A 19,503-nucleotide genomic window follows, 5' to 3' on the forward strand; every position below is an offset into this window, starting at 1 on the left:
GTCATCGAGGTCAGAGTGGGAAGGACTACAGGTCCAGGCCCAGAAATTTCCTTCCCTGGCAGTGACAATTTGATATTTGCTTCTCATTTTTTTTCCTGTTACTGTGAATGGAACCTGTGATTTGGAAGATGGGAGGTAAGGGCTCTGTTACTGAACACTCTCCAGCAATCTCTGCACCGCCTTTTGGTTTTCTTTGGAGACTGTATCTCACTAAGTTGACCAGGATGGCCTTGAACTCATTCTGTAGCCCAGGCTGATCCTCCCAACTCAATCTGCTGAGTAGCTGGGATCACAGGTTTATGCCACCAAGCCCAATGATACTTGCCATGTAAAAAAAAAATAGTGGTTTATATTGTTGTTAATTATGTATATGGGTATTCTGGGTATGAGTTGCGCATGCGAGAGAGTTGAGGGCATGTGCATACGTGTGGTTATGTGTTGGATACCTGGGAGCTGGAGTTGTAGATGGTTATTAGCCACCCACACAGGGTACCGGGAACTGAACTCAGGTTCTCTACATGCTTAGTACGTGATCTTAACCACTGAGCCACCTGTCCAGCCCCAGATATTTACCATGTTAAAATCCATGTGGCAGCAGTCCCACCATACGCTGTGATTGGCATATGCATTTCATTTGCATGGATAAAACTGTTTATCAGTGGACGGACCATCACTCAAGATCTAATCAAGACCTTGGTCACAGCTCACGGTTTCAGCTGCTCTGTTCTTCCTGAATCACATTTCCTTTAACTTACCTTCCAGTGCCAGTTTTTGGGAGAGTGTAGGATTTGTGGGCCAGAAGAAATAAAGACCATCAGTAAAGGAGAACAGATTAGGGAAATAAGGGAGGCAATTGCTTGAAAGCATTACTTCTTGGGAGTTCTCACTTGCTTACCTTAGAGTTTATACGATCTTCATTGTACTTTTAGACAGGATCTCCAAATACAGCCCATGCTGGTCTTAAACTCCATATCCTCCTGCCTCAGCCTCCCCCACACTGGATTTATAGGAGTATGCCACCACACTTGGTACTCATGAAGTCTCAGAAGAAAGTGTTCTGGGCTTCATTTGTCTTGGACTTTAATCTACACAACAGCAACTGATATGGGGTAGAACAACAGATAATTTTAAAGCACCATGAATATTAAAAATGTCATGTTGTAGTCATAACCAATAAAACAATATACACATGGTGTTCAATAAAAGATACACTGGACTATCAAATAGCTCCAGTGTCATGGGGAAAAAGAGGAATGATGGCTGGAGAAGGATTGGAGACAAGATGCTCATAGGTAGAAATTGAATTTGGCTGTGAAGGATGAGCAAGACCAAAGGAGTGGCAGGAGAAGACGTCTATCTTTGTTTTTAAAACCAAGCAAAACAAGCTCTTAAGCTTAGTCACTTCTCTTCATTAATTCCCAAAGTCTCATCTCACCTCCTTTCTTGCTATATTCCTCTAAAGTAGGGCAAATGTAGCTATTAGAATTAAGAGATATTTGAGAGACTTGAGGATTAGGTGGCAGCTTCACACTCGACAATAGAGATAAAGAGCCAAGACAGAGAGAAAACATACACATTATCTTCACCCCAGATAGACAGTTAGACTACTTCTGTGAAATGGCAAAATTTCCATGAAGATTTTGTGTGGTTCTGCTAAGAGAAAGAAAGAAAGAAATTTCCTCTAATAGACTTAGTAGGAATTAGCACCAAAAGCAAATTTAAATAGTCCATTTGGGATCTTCTAAAACCTCTCTTATAGAATAAAAGTGGTTCCAGATTTGAACTGTTATAGTGGGAAATTTTTCCCGATTTCAATACCTTGATATATTTTCAACCTACATGTCACTTTAATAGCTCAGTTATATAATCGCTGTAATAATAATTAGGCTAACACATTATACTTATCTGAGGATCATGGCAGGCTTTGAATTGTCATCCCTTCATCTCTACTAGGTAGTGATGGCCACACATAAGACAAAGGTCTAGTTGGTGAATCAGAAAATTAAATGACTTTGTTTCAATGTCCGTCAATTCTTTGACAAAATGAAATTCAAAATCCAACAGATTTGGTCCTTAAATCTCACAATTTTTCACTCAGTCTGAAAGTACCATTTGTCCCAAAGGGTCTGATCTGTAAACACCAAATCTGATACCTTCTGATCTTAGGGGCCCAAATCTCTTTGCTGGGGATCAGGTATCACTGTGAGTAAAGTAGATTCGTGTGCTTTCTTTCATAGAAACACAACCTTTTAGTCTCTTAATCCTCATTCTTCTTCCAGTTGTATTTGCTCAGGAAAAAGAAGCCCCAGACAAGTCAGGCCAATTGTCTTTGTCATCGGAGATTCTGATCTCGGATAAGATCTGCCTCAGTCAACCCCAAGCCAAAAACTTACCACATCCATTTGTCCATTTCTTTTTATTCCATGCCCACCTGTTCCTGCTCTCTCTGGGACCTCCTGTTATGCCGGCAACTGTGCTTGCCCAGCTGTTGCTGCTCAGCTGTTGTACTTTGTCAAGCAGCAATTTCTCCTTTTTAAAATTTGACAACTTGGGAGAGAGTCAAATAACTTTCTGTGGATTAGGGGGAAACATTTGATGGGGTGGGGTGTTGATGGGTGGATTAGAAGGGAATAAGAAACTTCATTCTGATAAGTATAAATTTTGTTCCTCCCGCCAGGCTGGCACCAGATAAGGGCACAAGTATCATTTGACAAATCTCGGTAACTTCCAAAGGCTGCTGGAACATTCCTTCAAAGGCTACCCCCAACCCCTCCAATACCTTCTGTGTGCAAAGCTCCATGCTAGACAGGGAAGCCTTTTTTCTTCTCCCCACCCCGTCCCCAGACTTCTTCCCAATGTTCACATCTTATTTTCCTGCCTGGTGGTACACAATCTCCCATCCTCCCCCTTGTTGCCCCGGGCTGTGTCTGGAAAGGAATCCTGCTGCTCCCCATAGAGACAGCTGTTGCTACTTCAGAAATCAGCCTTGGTCAAGGCAAGTGAAATCTGATTTCTGGTACAAATAAGTAACCCTCGGCCAATGCCTCTCTTCACTTTGGTGGCCACCCACCACCTCAGGCACAGAGCTGTAGAGGAGGGTGCAGACGTTGTCTGGCTCCCATTTGAAAGGGAGAAAGAAAAAGTGAGGGGGACGCAGAAAGGAAGAGAAGGCTGAGCAGGAGAAAGATTAAAGGGTGCAGGAGTGGAGTCATGGAGAAAGGAGAAAAGGCAAAGGGCAGGTTAGTTGGGGAAATGAGGCGATGGCTGAGCTCTGGGTCTGAAAGACCCCGGATATTAGCATTCTCTGCCCTTGGAATGGAGGTCCCTGACAACTCTGGAGGGGCATCTCATTTCCCAGTGCCAAGGTAGGTATGCAAAGAAGCAGCCTCCACTGAAGGGCCTCTTCAGAAGGAAGAAAAATTCACCCTGCTGTACTTTGGCTCTATTGAAAACAAACTGAAGCAGTAACAAGAAGTAAGATTGCAACACGTCAGTAGAAACTGTTCTCCAAGAAGACAGGCTATTTAAGATTCCCTTAAAAACATAAAACGACTGCTTGATCACTACTTTATCCGCATGGGTGTTTAATTTTACCTCTCTAGTTGTAGACATGTGTTAAGGATGCACTTAGTATGGGGAGAACAGGCTCAATAGCTTTAGATTCATGATTACGGATAAGTTTATTAAGTGATAAACTTTATGGAGCAAACCTATCTTTATAATGTATTGCTGAAGGACTTGTTTAGAGTTGTTTGAAACCTTTCTTTTTAAGGCATTGTTTATTTTTTGTAAGTTGCTATCGAAACTGGAATGAGACAAAAATAAATACATGCCCACAAAGCGAGATACTCTCTCAGGTACTTAAAATTCATGTGGATTTCAAGTTTATTGCTTGGAAATGATGGGGGGAAAATCTCATAATAGGGCCTTCATTTCTTGCTCCAAGTGGCTCTGAGCGCATTTGGGCTTGTTGTTTTGTTTTTAAAACTGAAGCAACTATGTTAATAAAATTTGAATTCACAAGTGTGATAGGGAAAAGATGTTTTGGCCTTTGGTTTGTACTGAGTAGCCAGTGGTGAGGGCAGTGAAGAAAAGCTCTTATAAATGGGGCATTAGGAGTCCGGCGAACAATACTAACACATCTTTGTTAATTGCGGATGGCTAGTGTGCGTTTAAAGGTACAATTATGGGGGGAGTAAAGAGTAGGAGTGATAACAGATAGAAATTTGTCTTATACAACGTTATCTGCAGGAGAAGAAAATAAACTCCTTTCATTATGAATCCGAATCATGGCCTGCCGGACGACAGTTTTCAAATCGCCGTCTACATTTTGCTAAAGAACGCTGAAAGATCCAGTCAGTGGAATGTATTCTGGTTCATTGAGCAGAGTGGCAGGAAGAGGGTCTTCCATTTAAGCCATGTGCAAGGCGTTTATTAGCACCCTGCTTTATTGAGACTTGTTTTTAACACTAGTGATAATTCAGTGCTCAGACAATGGCCATTGGACACAACGGCCTGGGATGCTGAGGAGGGGAAGGGGAGCTGAAACAGCACAGTGCACTGCTTTGCCTTGGAAAGCCTCATATAAAATGAGGTCATTCAGAAACTTTCCCTTGAAGTGCTTCCAATTCTTGAATTGCCTTTTGTTTGGGAAATGAATAGCAAGTTGATTAAAAAAAGGAGACAATTAGGGGAGGTGGGGGGATGGGGTAGAGAAGAGCTTAAGGTTTTGTTCCAACGGAGCTAAAACTACGAAGAAACTTCATTGTTCCTGCTCGCCTGGTCCCCAGGGATGTCTGCACAAGGTGGTTCATGTCCACAAGAGAGACCGTGCTAATGTCCTCGTCCCCTTTCACTGCTCTTGATAAGATCCTTGGCTTTAAAATCCCTCTTCATTGAACCCAAGCGTTCAATTGTGGCCCAGTGAAGCTGTCTGCCAGTTAATTTTAACTGCCACACATGATACCTGATGGCTCACTGCTGTGGGGAAATTTAAAAAAGATCCTTGTTGAGTCCTTTTTTTTTTCCTACCAAAGCAGTAAAATGAAAAATTGAAGCTTTTTATCAAGAGCCATTTGGTTGAGTTTTATTTTTTATGTTAAGTTGATTTTCAGAAGTGGACGGCAGGCATGCGATGTGATCACAGAAACTGAATAGACACGAGAAATAAAAGCTGTCATTGGGAGACTTCCACATCACCTGTCAGGTGGGGGAGTGAGCACATTTTGCTTCCCGGTGGCTTCTCCATCAGGTGCCTATGCAATCACACCATTGTTTGTGTGTCTGCCAGCCAGGGTGTTTAAACTCGGCTGCACTCACACGCTTTTCTTGGTTCACATCAGCATATTCCATGTCGTGTAGTTTTCTTTTATTTTTGACCCCGGTTTTACTTCTAACTTCAAATGGCCAAAGCAACCGTGCTTTGAAAAGCATGCTACACTGTAGTTGTTAAATAAGGCAATAACCTATGCACTTGTAATTCTCTCCCTATGACCTACTTACATCCTACTTCACCCTCCTTATATATGATTAAAAGCTGCTTTGAATCCACTATTGCCTCAAGGGATTTGAGGCTAGAATTTAACAAACTGCTGAGAAGGCTTAAGTCAGTAAGAGGGCTTCCCCACAGCTTCGCCTCACTAATTCACATGCAATTAAAGAGAAAATAAATATTTTAGAAGTGTATATGTTATGAAGCCATTTCTACCTTATAGAATATAGGTATACAAGGAGCTTTATTCTGTAGCTGATTTACAAATAGTTTTTCTTTCAGTGTGGTTGTGTGTTGTTTGTTTTGAAGGTTGGCTCTGTTTGATCTGTCTTAAATTTGCTATACAGTCAGCCCATTGTATGCATCCAGGGTTTTGCAAAGAGTATATAATAGGAGATTCAGAATTGTCAAGATTTGTCTTCGGTTATAGAGCTAACTACTTCAGTAAGATAATTTCAAAAGTAGCTGCCAATAGCGTGGTAAGGAACAAAAACACATTGTGGGAAAAAGCTTGGGTATGGTTTTGTTCTAGTAATTCATTTTTGATACAAGTGTCTGTCAATTCATTATAAACTGGGACCTGGCTCCTCCAGAAAGGCAGTATTTAAAAATGAAAGTTAATCAAGTCTTCCATTTGAACTACCCTGCAGTTAGGGGGTTAAAAGCCAGATAGGCTGTTCAGCTGAAGAAGGAATCAGTTAAGTTTGGTTATGTGGATTTAACCGAATAGCACGGGCCTGTTACTCCATAATGCTCACCAACCCATCTGTATTTAAAACTGACACATAACTGTTTTGTCTTATAATCTCCAATGAGAGTTCCCAATGTCAGGCAAGAAAGTGGTGAGGAAAAATTACATCCTTTCTTTATATTGTGTCTGATAGTCTAACTATTGTTCTCTTAGTTTAACTATTTGACTACCATAATCCAGGCATGCCTTGATTTGTGTGAAAAAAAAGCAAACCAATGCCTTAGTACAATGCTCTGGTTGTCTTTAGAATAATAACAGCATAGAGTGGAAATAAGAATCAAACAAAACCATAAAAGATGCATACTATGCTTATATTATTATGTATATATGCCAATGTGTACACATATACTTAGCGTACACATATGCATTACCTCAAGGTTTAAGACATGCCATTTGGAAATGAAATATAAGTTATCACCACGAAAAGTAAACTATAAAGTTTCTAGTGTGCAATTTATGAGGTTGACTTAGAACATGAAATCAAACATGCACGTGTCTACACTGTGAAAAGTTTGTTTTAACACAAATAACCAAACAACCAAACGAGGACAGTACGCCGCCTTATAAACTACTTTTCTTGAAAACTTTTGCTAAGCATCTATTTATTTGCCGCTTTTCTCTCCATTCCTTGTAGAATATCTTCCCACAAATCACTGCATTGGTTTTTAATGTTTGTGTTAAATAATAGGAAAACACCAATTTGGAGATTCGCCCTTTTAAAAAAAAATTCGATTTATGACCGTTTCTCATCTTAAGACTCCTTTATTTCTCGGTGTTTTAGAGCATACTGAAGGCAGCACCTTTGTCCTCAAATGTCACTCGGGCCACCTCTCCGAGTTACTTTGCTCCGAGCTAATATAGAAGCTCGTCCCCGGGGCTGCTGGCCAGCCTCACCCCGAGGGGTACGGGGGTCACTCGCGGGGACTGTGTCCCGCCGCTTCGCACTCCGAGCGGCCGTGGGAACCGGGCGCCGGTTCTGGGCTGGGCGGCCCCAGTCGGCGGGCGCCCCAGGGTTGGTGGGGCCGTGCGCAGAGGCCGGGGCGCCGGGGCTGGCCGGGCGGGCCCGCAGGGGTTAAGCGTGGAGCGGCCGCCCCGGGAGCTCCGCCCCCGCCCGCCGCACCTGGCGCTCGGCAACCAGGCCGCCCCGGCGCTGGCTGGCGGAGAGGATTGGTGGAGCGCGCGAGGGAGAGAATGTGACAAGTGCCCGCTTCGGCGGCCGCCCGGGGAGGCCGCGCGCACCTGTCCCTGCCTGTCTCGCGCCGCCCGCCCGTCCGCCCGCCCGTCCGCCCGCGGCCGCTCGGACGCGCGCACAGCCCCCCGCCGCTGCCCGCCGCCGCCGCCGCCACCGCCGCGTGCGCTGAGAACATGACTTCTGCCTTCAAGCTGGATTTCCTCCCGGACATGATGGTCGAGGGCCGCCTGCTCGTGGCTGACAGAATGTGAGTGGCCGAGGGCCGAGTGGCCGAGCGGGGCGTCGTCTCCTCAGAGGCAGCGGCCGCCTCCCTGGGCGTCTGCTCTTCCGAGGACGCGGCCGGGACGGCGCAGGGCCGAGCGGGGCGAGCGGGGTGAGCGGGCAGCCTTGCCGGGGCGTGCCGGCGCGGGGCTGGCGGGAGGGGACCCGCGGGAGGTCGCGCGGCGGGCGTCCCGGAGCGGGAGCCGGAGCCCGAGCTGGGCGCGGCGTCCAGCGAGCGGACCGGCCGGCGGGGGCGCGGGGTCCGGGGAGGGGCGGGCGCGTGCCGCCTTGCACGCTCTTGTCATTAGCAATGCGGGGTGGCCCGGCGGAACATCCCTGGCTTTTGCACTCAGTCCTGAGATGGGAGGAAGGAGGACAGCGAAGAGAAAGGGGATAATTACAAACCCCTTAAACTAGCCAGGTGTACTCTCTCGCAGAAATTAGAGGTAATTTTTTACGTAACCGGGATGGTTTTGTCTGATAGGCAGCCTGTGATTTAATAATTAATGGGATTCTGGTGGTTTTCCGTGTCGACAAACTAGGAGAGAACGGTTATTGGGACAAGCGGAGGGCTGGGATCCTCGAGGAAGGGAAACTATGTACAGTTTTTATCTGGCTGGTTTGTCTTCTTGTGGAAGTTTCTCTCTTCCTGAGAAGAGAGATTTCTCAGGAATCTCAGTAGGATCCACTTGTATTTCTGGCTTGTTATGTAAAGAAACCCCAGATAGAGGACTGCCAGAAAAGAGGTGGAAAAGTCTGTGTCCTTCTGAGACAAGGGATGTGTAGAATTCTCTTATCAAGTGAGGTATTTGACAATGTATAGGGAGAGGGCTGCTGCTGTCAGTCGGATAATGGACAAATCTTCCTCTTCTCTCCACTGTGAGACTTAACACACCCAGATGCTTTCTGGCACCTTATGGTAGTCTTCAAAATGCTCAAGCCATTCTGTGCTTTATGACCCATTTCCCTGGCAGCTAACTTTCCCTTGTGATGCTAGGTTCTTTTTCTGGTATGTTAAGTATTATGAGTTGAGAATCTTGAGAAACTTCACAACGGCCAATTACTGAAGCCCTAGAATTAAAAAAAAAAATCAAGTGGGAGAGAAGGATGGTAGAGTCCGTTAAATACGAACTGTCGATGTTAGGGCTGCTAACTTGAGAGGACCTGGTCTAGTTCACTGTCTCAGAGATAATCAGATAACAAATTAAAATATCGAATTCCCTTTTGGCACTTTTCTCTGAAAATTAATCTTGATTAATAATATTCCCATGACAGTTTTCAGAGATCTCTATCGTGTCCTCTTACAATGCAAGCCTTATCCAGACATCATCCGTATCTGCGCAGTTACTGTGCAAGCCTTACGTGTTTCCCCCTGTTTTGCTAGAGTGTTAGGGCTGCATCAAGGGTTGATGATGATTTTGAATTTATGATCACCTGCTGCCTAAGTGACATAATATATCTAGCTAGTGAATGTTCTATGAATTTAAAGCATTAACGGCTTCGGAAAGATGTAGTCTCTTGTCAATTAAATTATGGATTATGAAAATTTAATTCCTCCTTTTCATTTGGTAGATGAATGTGGCTTGTTCAGACTCTTAGCTCTGAACAGAGCCTTTGTATCCCAGCCATGGAGGTTTTTTTTTTTTATTATATGAATCGCAATATGACTTCTACCCTGCTTTCCTTCCAAAAGTTCATGATTTCCAAATGATAGCCTTTGGAATCAACCCCAGATTGTTTTCAGGGTTTGCCAGCTATTGCTTAAATGAACTAAGAAAAAAGGAATTTGCAAATGACACTTCTTGTTTGTTTCCGAGATAACTGTTGTGTGTCTCCACAGTCCTGAGAGTGCTGAGACATATTTTCCACAAGAGTGTGTAACTAACTCGTGCTCGAGACTGTTTGGGGGCTGGAGGTATATGAGCAGGAAACCCACCTAGGCAGTGTATTTTAAAGCGGTGTTCGGACACCGGAGAGGATGGCTGTAAGCTTTTATTGTTTGGGGGACTGGTTGTCATATGAAGTATATTGCCATTTGAACTAAATGCAGTCTGCTAGATATTGGCCTGCTCATAAGAGGAGTTGAAATAAAGCATGGGGACTTTTCTGGTGTTGATTTTCTAAATCAGTAGAACATATTTTCTCAATGGCATTTCCCCACAGGAATATATTAGATAAGTTTGCACGATGTAATATGTTTGAGTCCTCCAGGCAGATGAACAAATAGCTTTTGAGATGAATTATTATGCTTGGTGGCCCCATGAGCCATCCAGTGTTTAAAGAGCCCAGATCATTGAAGGCTCTGTCGTGGTATAGAACTGCTGTAACATATGCTTCAAAGTTTGGGGATTTTAAACATTCACCAGCAAACTGGAAATGGAAATAAGCATTTTAAATAATCTTGGCTGTTTATTTTTGTGTTGTTATAAACTGTTATTCATAGAAAAGCATAATGAAAATAGGAACTGGTTTTTTTTAATTTGATTTTAAGCTGGGAATTTGGTTTTAATTGAGAATGGGGATGAGTGTTTCCTGTTTTACCTCATTAGTGATACATATAGAGAGTCTCCTATCTTAGACTTTTTAAACAGAACCAATATGTAATGGCTTAGAAATGAGAGACTACAGGTGAAAAAAATGCGGCCTGAAAATTGTCAGTTTCTATCAGTATATTTGGATTTGCAGTGTTAGAAGGCTGAGGAGAGGCTACGGATAACATGAAATCTCAGTTCTTTTCACATTTAGTAAACAGCCTTCGAGAAAAAAATTAACCTGACTATAAATTAATAAACCTGGGGAAATCATCTGCTTTTTGATAATAGACCAAAAATATTTATCTGTATGTAAATAACCTGAAAAGGGCTCCTCAGGACATCATTGTTAAAGTTAAAAGGGGCTTTGAGACCATCTCATCTGACCTCATTTTATAGATTAAGGCAGTAGGACTAACCCCAGGAGGCATAGTCATTATTGTTCCTGCAAAACTGAAAATGTGTGTTTAGTAAGCTGTGTGGCTACTGTGTGCCAGGACACCTGATTTATATGGTCTCTCATCCTTGTGGTAGGTCTAGAGGGTAGGAAGTGTTCCTCTTGTACAGGTGTGAATGGGAACCAAAATTGTGCCATCTGAGAAAAACGTATGAAGATTCAAAGCATTTGGAACTCCCTTTCCACCTTTTGTATTACTTTTAAACTTTATGTGGAAAATGTAATTACAAATCACAAAATGCCAAGGTTAATGACATTTATTACCTGATTTCTTAATGGTCATGAAAAGAGGCTAAAATGAAACTGTGGAAGAAGAGCTATGCATGTATATGGATCTTTAATGAAGAGTTTTTAAATATTTTGGGGTAGGATGTTCAGTTAACAGTATGTACTTTAGTATCAGCTACCTTCTGAGACCAACAGTTCTTTAGGTGTTTAAGGATGTGAATGTTATCTTTGATCTGGGCAGAGGTACTACTTTAATTGATAAGTCTTGCTATTTAATTGTAATGTGCTGGATTGAGATTGCTCCAGCATCTGTTGATGAGATGCAGTGAACTAGGAAAACAAGAACCTTGAAAGACAAGATAAAAAGGAGATAGGATTTTCAGATATGAACCTAGTAATTAAGATTTCATGGGATGATGTTTCCTGCTTTGGGTGTGTGTGTTTCCCCCCAGCTACTCTATTAACACTGTTTGGCCTTTGAAGAATGCAGTCTGTTTTACAATAAATCTCCAAACTTTTCATTTCTTTTTGGCCTTTTTCTTTCTTTTTGTGTGTGATTTTGTTCTTTACAAGTTAAACACTGGTGGAATTCCCATAAAGTAGCTAATGTTATTATATGCTAAACCTGATACACATGAATGTAGATACAGCTAGCACCTGCTAAATCCAAATATTGGGCAAAAATTCAGGTACTGTTTATAACAGGAATCTGAGGTCATTAATAGGAATTTTTAAAAACAAACAAAATGAACCACACTCATAAATGTCCAACAATTTATAAGCACCAGTTATTTGCATTTAAATGGAAATGTTATACTCACAGCACGTTTTAAGGAACAAAGTTAATAAGTCATTGCTTTGGTTTACTTCCAAATTTGAACTTCCCCCAAGTTTAGAAAGTCTTTATTTTAAACAAAATTTTATTTCTTCAGGGAAGAGACTTTTTTTTTTATTCTTAGGTATGGATTATGTCATCACAAAGAACAAGGCAGTTCTGAGTATAATATTTGTTTTACAAAACTCAAGAAAGGGAGGCTTTAAAAATCACTAATGATTTCCAGTTCATTAGCACCTCCGAGTTCTCCTGCCACCCTGTCTGTTTCCACTATCACGGAAGTATCAAGTCATATAATGAAGCCAGCGTCAGGGCTGTGCTACTTGTGTAGCCGTGCAGAAAATGTATTTTTATGTTTTCCTTAAGAAAAAACGCTTGCTGAACCTAAGAGAAATGGAGCTGAGTGTTCCTGGAAAAACCTATGTGGGAAACAAAAACTAATTAGAGCAGTAAATGTGCTGCTCACAGGTAATTGTAAAATAATTATTCCCCTTCAGCATCATCGCTGTTTAATTGTGCTATCCAATATCTCCCTGCTCTGAATCCAGATGTGAAGGGAGCGCAGCTTCCTCCTCCTCCTGGGAATGTCTTTTTCATTTAGTGTGAGCTGCACACACCTCCTAAAGGACTTATAAAAGAAAGAGGAGAACATTTAGGGGGTTTTGAACAGCTTCCTTCTTCCCGTTTGTCCTCAATCATGACAGAAAGTGATTACTCCAACTATTTCTATAGAAATATGATTCCACTTATGTGGCTGAAATGCCTTTTGTGAGCATATCAGAGATTTACACTTTTTTTTAGTGCCAACCCAGAGGTTTATGAACATTCTCTTTTATGAACTGCAGGTTGTATATTACATTCCATGTTCAAATATGAAAATTAATATTTAAAATCAGTTAATAATTTAAAATGTAATGATGACAAATATGTAGTCATATGACTTTCAAAATGACTAATGAATACAAATTCAGATTTGGGTTTAGTAATTGTTCCAGTTAACAAAAATCTCAGCAAACTTAGCAGTAAAATATTAGATCCAGTTTTTTTCTAAAAATATGCATAAATTTAGACTACATTTAGATTAAATTATAAAGCATCATTTCCGATGCTTCTGTGCTGTTCTGTCATGCATAGGTAGCCTTAAGGTCAGATTAGCTGAAATAATCTGTGTTTCCTTTAGGTCAGTGTCAGGAGAGGAATCACCCATCTGGATGACCAGTTGACCCAGATTTCCTTTTTGAGAAACAGAGCTTTTTAAATGAGATATGTGGAATGTTTTGATTAGTTAGAGAAGTTTGTCTCTTTAGTGACATGGTATCTCTCTGTGTGTGTGTCATAACCTTGGGAATCATGTTTTCCCAGTGCAGTAGCTGCATTCTCTGATGTTTACAGGCTTATTTAGGTCTGAAAATTTTCACAGATGAATTTTACGTAGTATTCAGAATTAACTTTAATTTATGTAACATAAGTTTTGGATAGTTTAAAACTATTTTATATACCATAAAGTATAGTACTGTGTATTTTAATATGCTATACAAAAGTCCAACATTCTATGATTTTTTTATCCCAAAAGACTTAATTTTCATGCTTTTACTGAAGTTCATTGTCAAACTTAGGCTTGTTAAGTTTTAAGATGGTACCTTACATCCTTTTTCATGAATTATGTCTTTGATTTTTTTCATCTCTGTCTGTAGCAACAGTGTTAGACCTTTGTTATCCAATATAAAGAGACCCAGTTGGTCCTGTGAGCTAGAAGACAAAAACTTGGCAGTGGTCAGTGTGTGTGTGTGTGTGTGTGTGTGTGTGTGTGTGTGTTTGCACACATATTTATATAGAGAGAGAATGTATATTATGATTCCACTTTCTTGAGATATCTTTCGTTCAATGGTCTTTGTTTATGAAACTTATGAAATTGTGACATCACATAAAATGTGCTTATAGATTATTACTTTTATGATTGAAGGATTTATGTTTCAGGAATATTTTCATGGTGACCAATCATGCACTATAAATTATGAGCTGTCAAGGGTCTAAGGACTGTTTCAATCTCTTGACCTAGAGCACAGATTACTTTCTTTGGAAAAAAAGTGGGAAAAGAAATTCACTCAGATAGTTCCATCATCTGTTACTGGGCAAATAGCCACAGCCCACAGTGTTAGGACTGTTATCCTTCAGTGCTTGTGTGTTAGCTGCCACACACAAGATCTTCATAGAAAAATCATGGCAGCATGATTTTTTTCCTTTCTGTATTATTAGATATGATGCTGGCCTGAATGGATTCTTTATGTTGTACTTCTTTTGTATTAGCATTATTTTATGAGCACTGTTTCATCAATCCACAACTTTCAGGTGATGTTAAAAGCAGTTCTTGAAATTTTGATTATTGTAATGGGAATTCAGCACCTAGACTAAGCATTTGACAAAAATGAGCATGACAAGAGATTGATGAGCCTATGGCCCCTGAGTGTAAACAAACTTAAACACCCACTCAGAACTTCGGTTCATTTGTCTTTGGGGAATTGAAGTAAGGTATTGGGTGTTGGACAACAAGAGTATGTACTGGATTGAGGTTTGATGTTTCGTTTTGTCCTTGAAATTTTTAGGAGAAAACTAGAAGAGTAACATGAAAAACATAAGGAACAACATTTGGCAGGATATTGGTGCACAATTTTTTTATACTTATTTATTTTACTCTTTACTTTCTTTGTACCTCAGCCTAGGCTCAGTGAGGATACAAAAGTTCATCTTTTAAAAAAGTTTTATGATGCTTTTATTATCTTTTCTTCGTATATAATATTTTATTTTAGTCTTCTCTAAGCCTATTTGTTTTGTGATCCATTTCTCAGTTTCAGAAGGGGTCATATCCATGCCTGACAGAATTCTCAGAGTTGAATCTTTGATAAAGAAGAGTCAAGACACCTAAATCAGCCTAAAACAGCTGCATATTTCTGTACATAAAACTATATTTTGACTTCCTGCATGATAGAAGGGGTGTTGAATTTTTGGGTTGAGCATACGGGTAGCATATTTCAAAGTGATTAACTTTATGGATGCCATTGTCTTGGCCAGCTATATTTGGCTATGCTGCAGCTGTGTTTGCTTTCTCAAAATTGTCACCAGGAGGCCTCCAACCAAAATTATTCACTAAGTCCATGCTAGTAGCATCTTTCCTCATGACTTGCATTGTCTACTAGACCATCATTTCGTAAGGTTAGCTTCTAGAGAAGAAAAACTAGTCCTTTGAAAAGCCCAAATGTCATGATCACTGTTAGGTGTGAAGTCAAAATAATTTATTAATAATAAATTTGTCCTGTTGCACAATAATCCTACCTCTCTCTTTTTACACCAAGCCTATGTCTTATTGACTTCTGGTTCCTTCTTTTCTTTCATGTTTATTTAGATGTTGAAAAGTTGCTCCCCACATCTACTGATGGGTTGCTTTTCTTCTTCTTTTACTAAAGCATTTGGTGTGCATTTTTACTGAATTCCTGTGTCTTAGAGATTTCTAACATGATGGATTAGAGACACAGATCCTTTTTGTTTCTTGACTGGCATTACCATCTATTTAGTTTCCTTCATAAGAATTTAGAGATTTTTTTCCCTTAATATAAAAGTACCTTAGTTCTATGGCTATGTGTGAGTTTTATTTTTAAATGGAAATAACTTCCTATTGTGTTGGCCATCAGGGATGCTTCTTTTGGTATGGTAGCATGGAATCTCTGGAGTCTCTTCAGCTAGGTGGAAGGCGTCCCTTCATGGCTGGGTTTCTGTTATGTGGATCTACCCCAGGTCTTATGCTGACTTACTTTCCAGTTTGTTTTATGCTGAGTCTCAAATGGCTTGCCATAATTTCTCATCAAGAAAATAGGAGTATTAATAATGCTTTTCAGCTGTAACACAGTTTTATTGTTAAAACTAACTTAGAACAAGGATGATGGCCCACATATCTTACTGTTTCATAGTTCTTGAAACTGACCATACATCTACCTATTTCCTGGGATCATCAAATATAACGGAACCTCATTATAACTGAGCTGTTAATATTTTTTCTCTCTGAACATTCATGCTGTAAAGTCTCAGGCAAAATCTCATAAAGCAATATTGTCCCCCTGTAAACTTTTAGGAGACACTCAGTTTCCAGGACAACATTATGATGGCTGATTTTTTTCATCCTTTTTCTTCATGATGATAGAGACATATCATGTTCCAAGTGTGAACTTGTGCTCAAATTTCCCACTCTGGGTTGAGATAATACAAAAGCAAGTTCTCCTTTCAATATCTTGATATATGCAATCTGTAAAGCCCATTTCAACACCTACTGGTTGCGATTGAATTTTCTTAGGAGAAAAGAATCATTTAAACAATGTTAAGGGTGGTTCTAACATACTGGGACTCTGACCTCTGCATTTTAGGAACTCCGACCTCTGGTAGGAATGTGGAAAGGAAATAATGTAGCTTTTGCAACCCAGTGACCTCATTAGCCACAGCGCACCTGAAGCACACAGGATTAGTAGCTGGAGGAGGGTCAGACTCAAGGGGGAAAATTTTTTTTAAATTTACAATGTGGCATAAGACATAGTATGTGGCTATTTGAAACATCTAGGTGCCCAGTTGTTGATGGATTCTAGTTCTTTTTTTTTTGTATTTATTAAAGAACCTCCCCCTCCTCCAAACATTGTTGATGAGCTCCTTAGAGTAACTGTCAGAGTAACTGTGATGTGAGCATTTGATTCTACTGCTACAAATCTTGGTTCTTTTAGATTAGTCAAGATCATGCTTTCTTCAGAAGCTAAAGCCTCAGGATGTGAACCCATTGCCTAGGAAATAGCCTCATAATGGGCCAGAGGACTACGTGGCTCTACTGTGGCTAAAACCATCACATTGTTTGGAGAAACTGTGTATAAACCATGAAATTGACCTCACAAACAGTCTCTTGCCTTATATAGCACAGCATTTCATGTATAAGGTGAGCCAGGTAGGGACTTTGATAAAGGCAGAGTGGATTTAGGTGGTGGTGGGAGTTACTGCTGTCTTTTAAGTTGGTTGATAAAGCAAAACTAGGGCTCTGGTGGGAAACTGGCAGATCTTTAGAAAGGGGGCCAGTTGTACAGCTGCTAAGTGTTTCTGTGAGAAATAATAAGTTCTTTGTAATTAGCACATTTTATCAGTTTAAAGAAGTATAATTTGCTTTAAAGGCATCATTTGGGCTGAGTTATAAAAAACAATCAAAGTTGGGGCTGGAGAGATGGCTCAGAGGTTAAGAGCATTTCCTCCTCTTCCAAAGGTCCTAAGTTCAATTCCCAGCAACCACATGGTGGCTCACAACCATCTTTAATGGGGTCTGGTGCCCTCTTCTGGCCTGCAGGCAGACACACAGACAGAATATTGTATACATAATAAATAAATATTTAAAAAAACAATCAAAGTTGAATTATTGACAGCCACAGAAGTTGAATTATAGCCACATCATTGTCTTGCCTCTCTACCTTATTTTTTAGGTCTGCTTGGTACATAACATTTTAGATACAGATTGAGGTTCAATAAAGCCAACCTTGTGTTTCCTTCAGCGCTTCCCAAAGCCTGAGATCTTTTTGTTGTTGCTTCCTGAAGTTTAAACCTAGAAGTTGCTCTTAAGATGTTTGAGTTCTTCCAAGGCCAAACACTTCTTCCTTTCTAATTTGTATCCCCTTGATCTCCTTCAGTTGTCATATTGCTCTAGCTAAGACTTCAGGTTACTATATTGAGTAGCTCTGAGCGAGTGTACAAGTGAGTCTTGTTCCTATTTTAGTAGAACTGCTTTGAGATAATCTCCATTTAAGTTGTTGGCTAAGGACTTGCTGTTAACTGCCTTTATTTATTATTGTTAAATATATCATTTATATATGTTAAGATATGTGTCTTTTAGCCCTAGTCTTTTCAGAACTTTTATTATGAAGGGGTGTTGGATTTTTTTCAAAGATGCTTTCTGTGTCTAATGAGATTATCATGTGTGTGTCTGTGTGTGTGTGTCTGTGTGTGTGTGTGTATGTCTTTCAGTTTGCTTTTGAGATGGATTATATTTATCAGTTTATGTATGTTGAACCATCCCTGCATATCTGGGATGAAATCTACTTGATCATAATAGGCATTTTTTTTTTTGCTGTGTTCTTCAATTTGGTTTGCAAGTGTTGAGAATTTTTGCATCTATGTTTGTAAGGATATCAGTCTGTACTTCTGTTTGTTAGGTCATTATATATATTGGGTACCAGGGTAACTGTGCCCTTCTAAAATGAATGGGGCAATGTTCCTTCTGTTTCTGGGTTTTTTTTTGTTGTTGTTGTTTATTTTTGTTGTATTGTTTTTGTTCTGTTTTTCTTTGAGTAATTTGATGAGTATTGGCATTAAGTCTCCTTTGAAATTCTGGTAGAATTTTGCACTAAAACCACCTGGCCTTGGGCTTTTTTGGCCAGGAAACTTACTTAGTCTATTTCATGAGGGGTTATAGGTCTTTTTAAATGGCTTATCTAATCTTGATTTAACTTTGTAAGTGATGTATCTAGGAAATTATCCATTTCTTTTAGAATTTTCAGTTTAGTGGAATACAGGTTTTTAAAGTATGTTTTTATGATTCTCTGGATTTCTTTGGTGTCTTTGTTTGTTTGTTTTTTGAGACAGGGTTTCTCTATGTAGCCCAGAACTCACTCTGTAGACCAGGCTGGCCTCGAACTCAAGAGATCTGCCTACCTCTGCCTCCCTAGTGCTGGGATTAAAGGAGTGTGCTGCCACCGCCCGGTCTCTTTGATGTGTTTTATGTCTCCCTTCACTTCTAATTTTCTTAATTTTGATATTCTCTCTCTCTGCTGTTTAGTTAATTTGAATGAGAGTTTGTCAATCTTAACTGATTTTTCTCAGGGAACCAATTCTTTGATTTATTGATTCTTCGTATTGGTTTTTGTTGTATAATTTGCTTTCATTTTTGATTACTTTATTTCTTGCCATCTACTCCCTTTGGGCATGATTTCTTCTTTTTGTCCTACAGCTTACAGGTGTGCTGTTATTAGTATGAGTTCTCTCAAATATTTTATATTGGCACTTAGTGATATAAACTGGCCTCAGGACTGCCTTTATTGTGTCCCATTAGTTTGGGTATGTTATGTGTTCAATTTCATTTAGTTCTAGAAAGTCTTTAGTTTCTGTCTTGACCCATTTTTTCATTCAGTAGTGAGGTTTTTGTTTGTTTTCATGACTTTGATAAGATTTCTGTTGTGATTGATATCCAGCTTTAATTTTAATCCATTATGGTCAGATAGGATGCAGGATATTATTTCCGTTTCCTTGTATCTGTTGATACTTGTTTTGTGTCTAAGCATGTATGTAGTCAGTTTTGGAGAAAGTTCCATGAGGTGCTTAAAAGAAGGTTTGTGTGTGTGTGTGTGTGTGTGTGTCTGAAATTATGTTAGGTCTGTTGGTTAGCTTCAGCATTTCTCTGCTTAGTATGGATGACCTGTCAGTTGGCAAGAGTAGGGTTTTGAAGTCTTACACTAGTGTGTGAAGGTCAGTATGTGATTTGTGCTGTAGTAGGGTTCCTTTGATGAACTTGGGTGTCCTTGTGTTTGGTACGTAAATGTTAAGAATTGCAAAATCCTTGGTGGATTTTTTTTCTTTGAATACATAGTATCCTTCACGATCTCCTCTGATCAATTTTGATTCGAAGTCTATTTTGTCAGATATTAAAACGGCTACATCAGCTCAGTGTGTGGGGGTCCCCTCTGATTTTC

The 19,503-nt window shown here is 40.2% G+C and overlaps 1 protein-coding gene across 43 annotated transcripts in view; it reads left to right on the forward strand.

The window, feature by feature from the left end:
• The window catches only part of Celf2 (CUGBP Elav-like family member 2), an 829,031-nt gene that overhangs the window by 502,186 nt on the left and 307,342 nt on the right, over nucleotides 1-19,503 (forward strand). For 2 of the 43 annotated variants that reach the window (XM_075970365.1, XM_075970401.1), the window contains exon 1: nucleotides 7,415-7,681. The exons of 33 other annotated variants lie outside the window; for them this stretch is intronic. In XM_075970365.1, the coding sequence (XP_075826480.1) occupies nucleotides 7,608-7,681 (74 nt within the window). In that variant the 5' untranslated portion in view covers nucleotides 7,415-7,607. Of the gene's footprint in view, nucleotides 1-7,411; nucleotides 7,682-7,752; nucleotides 7,808-8,018; nucleotides 8,142-19,503 lie in introns of those variants that run through there. 8 more of the 43 variants (XM_075970400.1, XM_075970399.1, XM_075970373.1 and 5 more) reach the window with 8 other exon arrangements.

The sequence above is a fragment of the Microtus pennsylvanicus genome, chromosome 4 (assembly GCF_037038515.1).
Source record: "Microtus pennsylvanicus isolate mMicPen1 chromosome 4, mMicPen1.hap1, whole genome shotgun sequence".
In the NCBI taxonomy this organism is placed as follows: Eukaryota; Metazoa; Chordata; class Mammalia; order Rodentia; family Cricetidae; genus Microtus; species Microtus pennsylvanicus.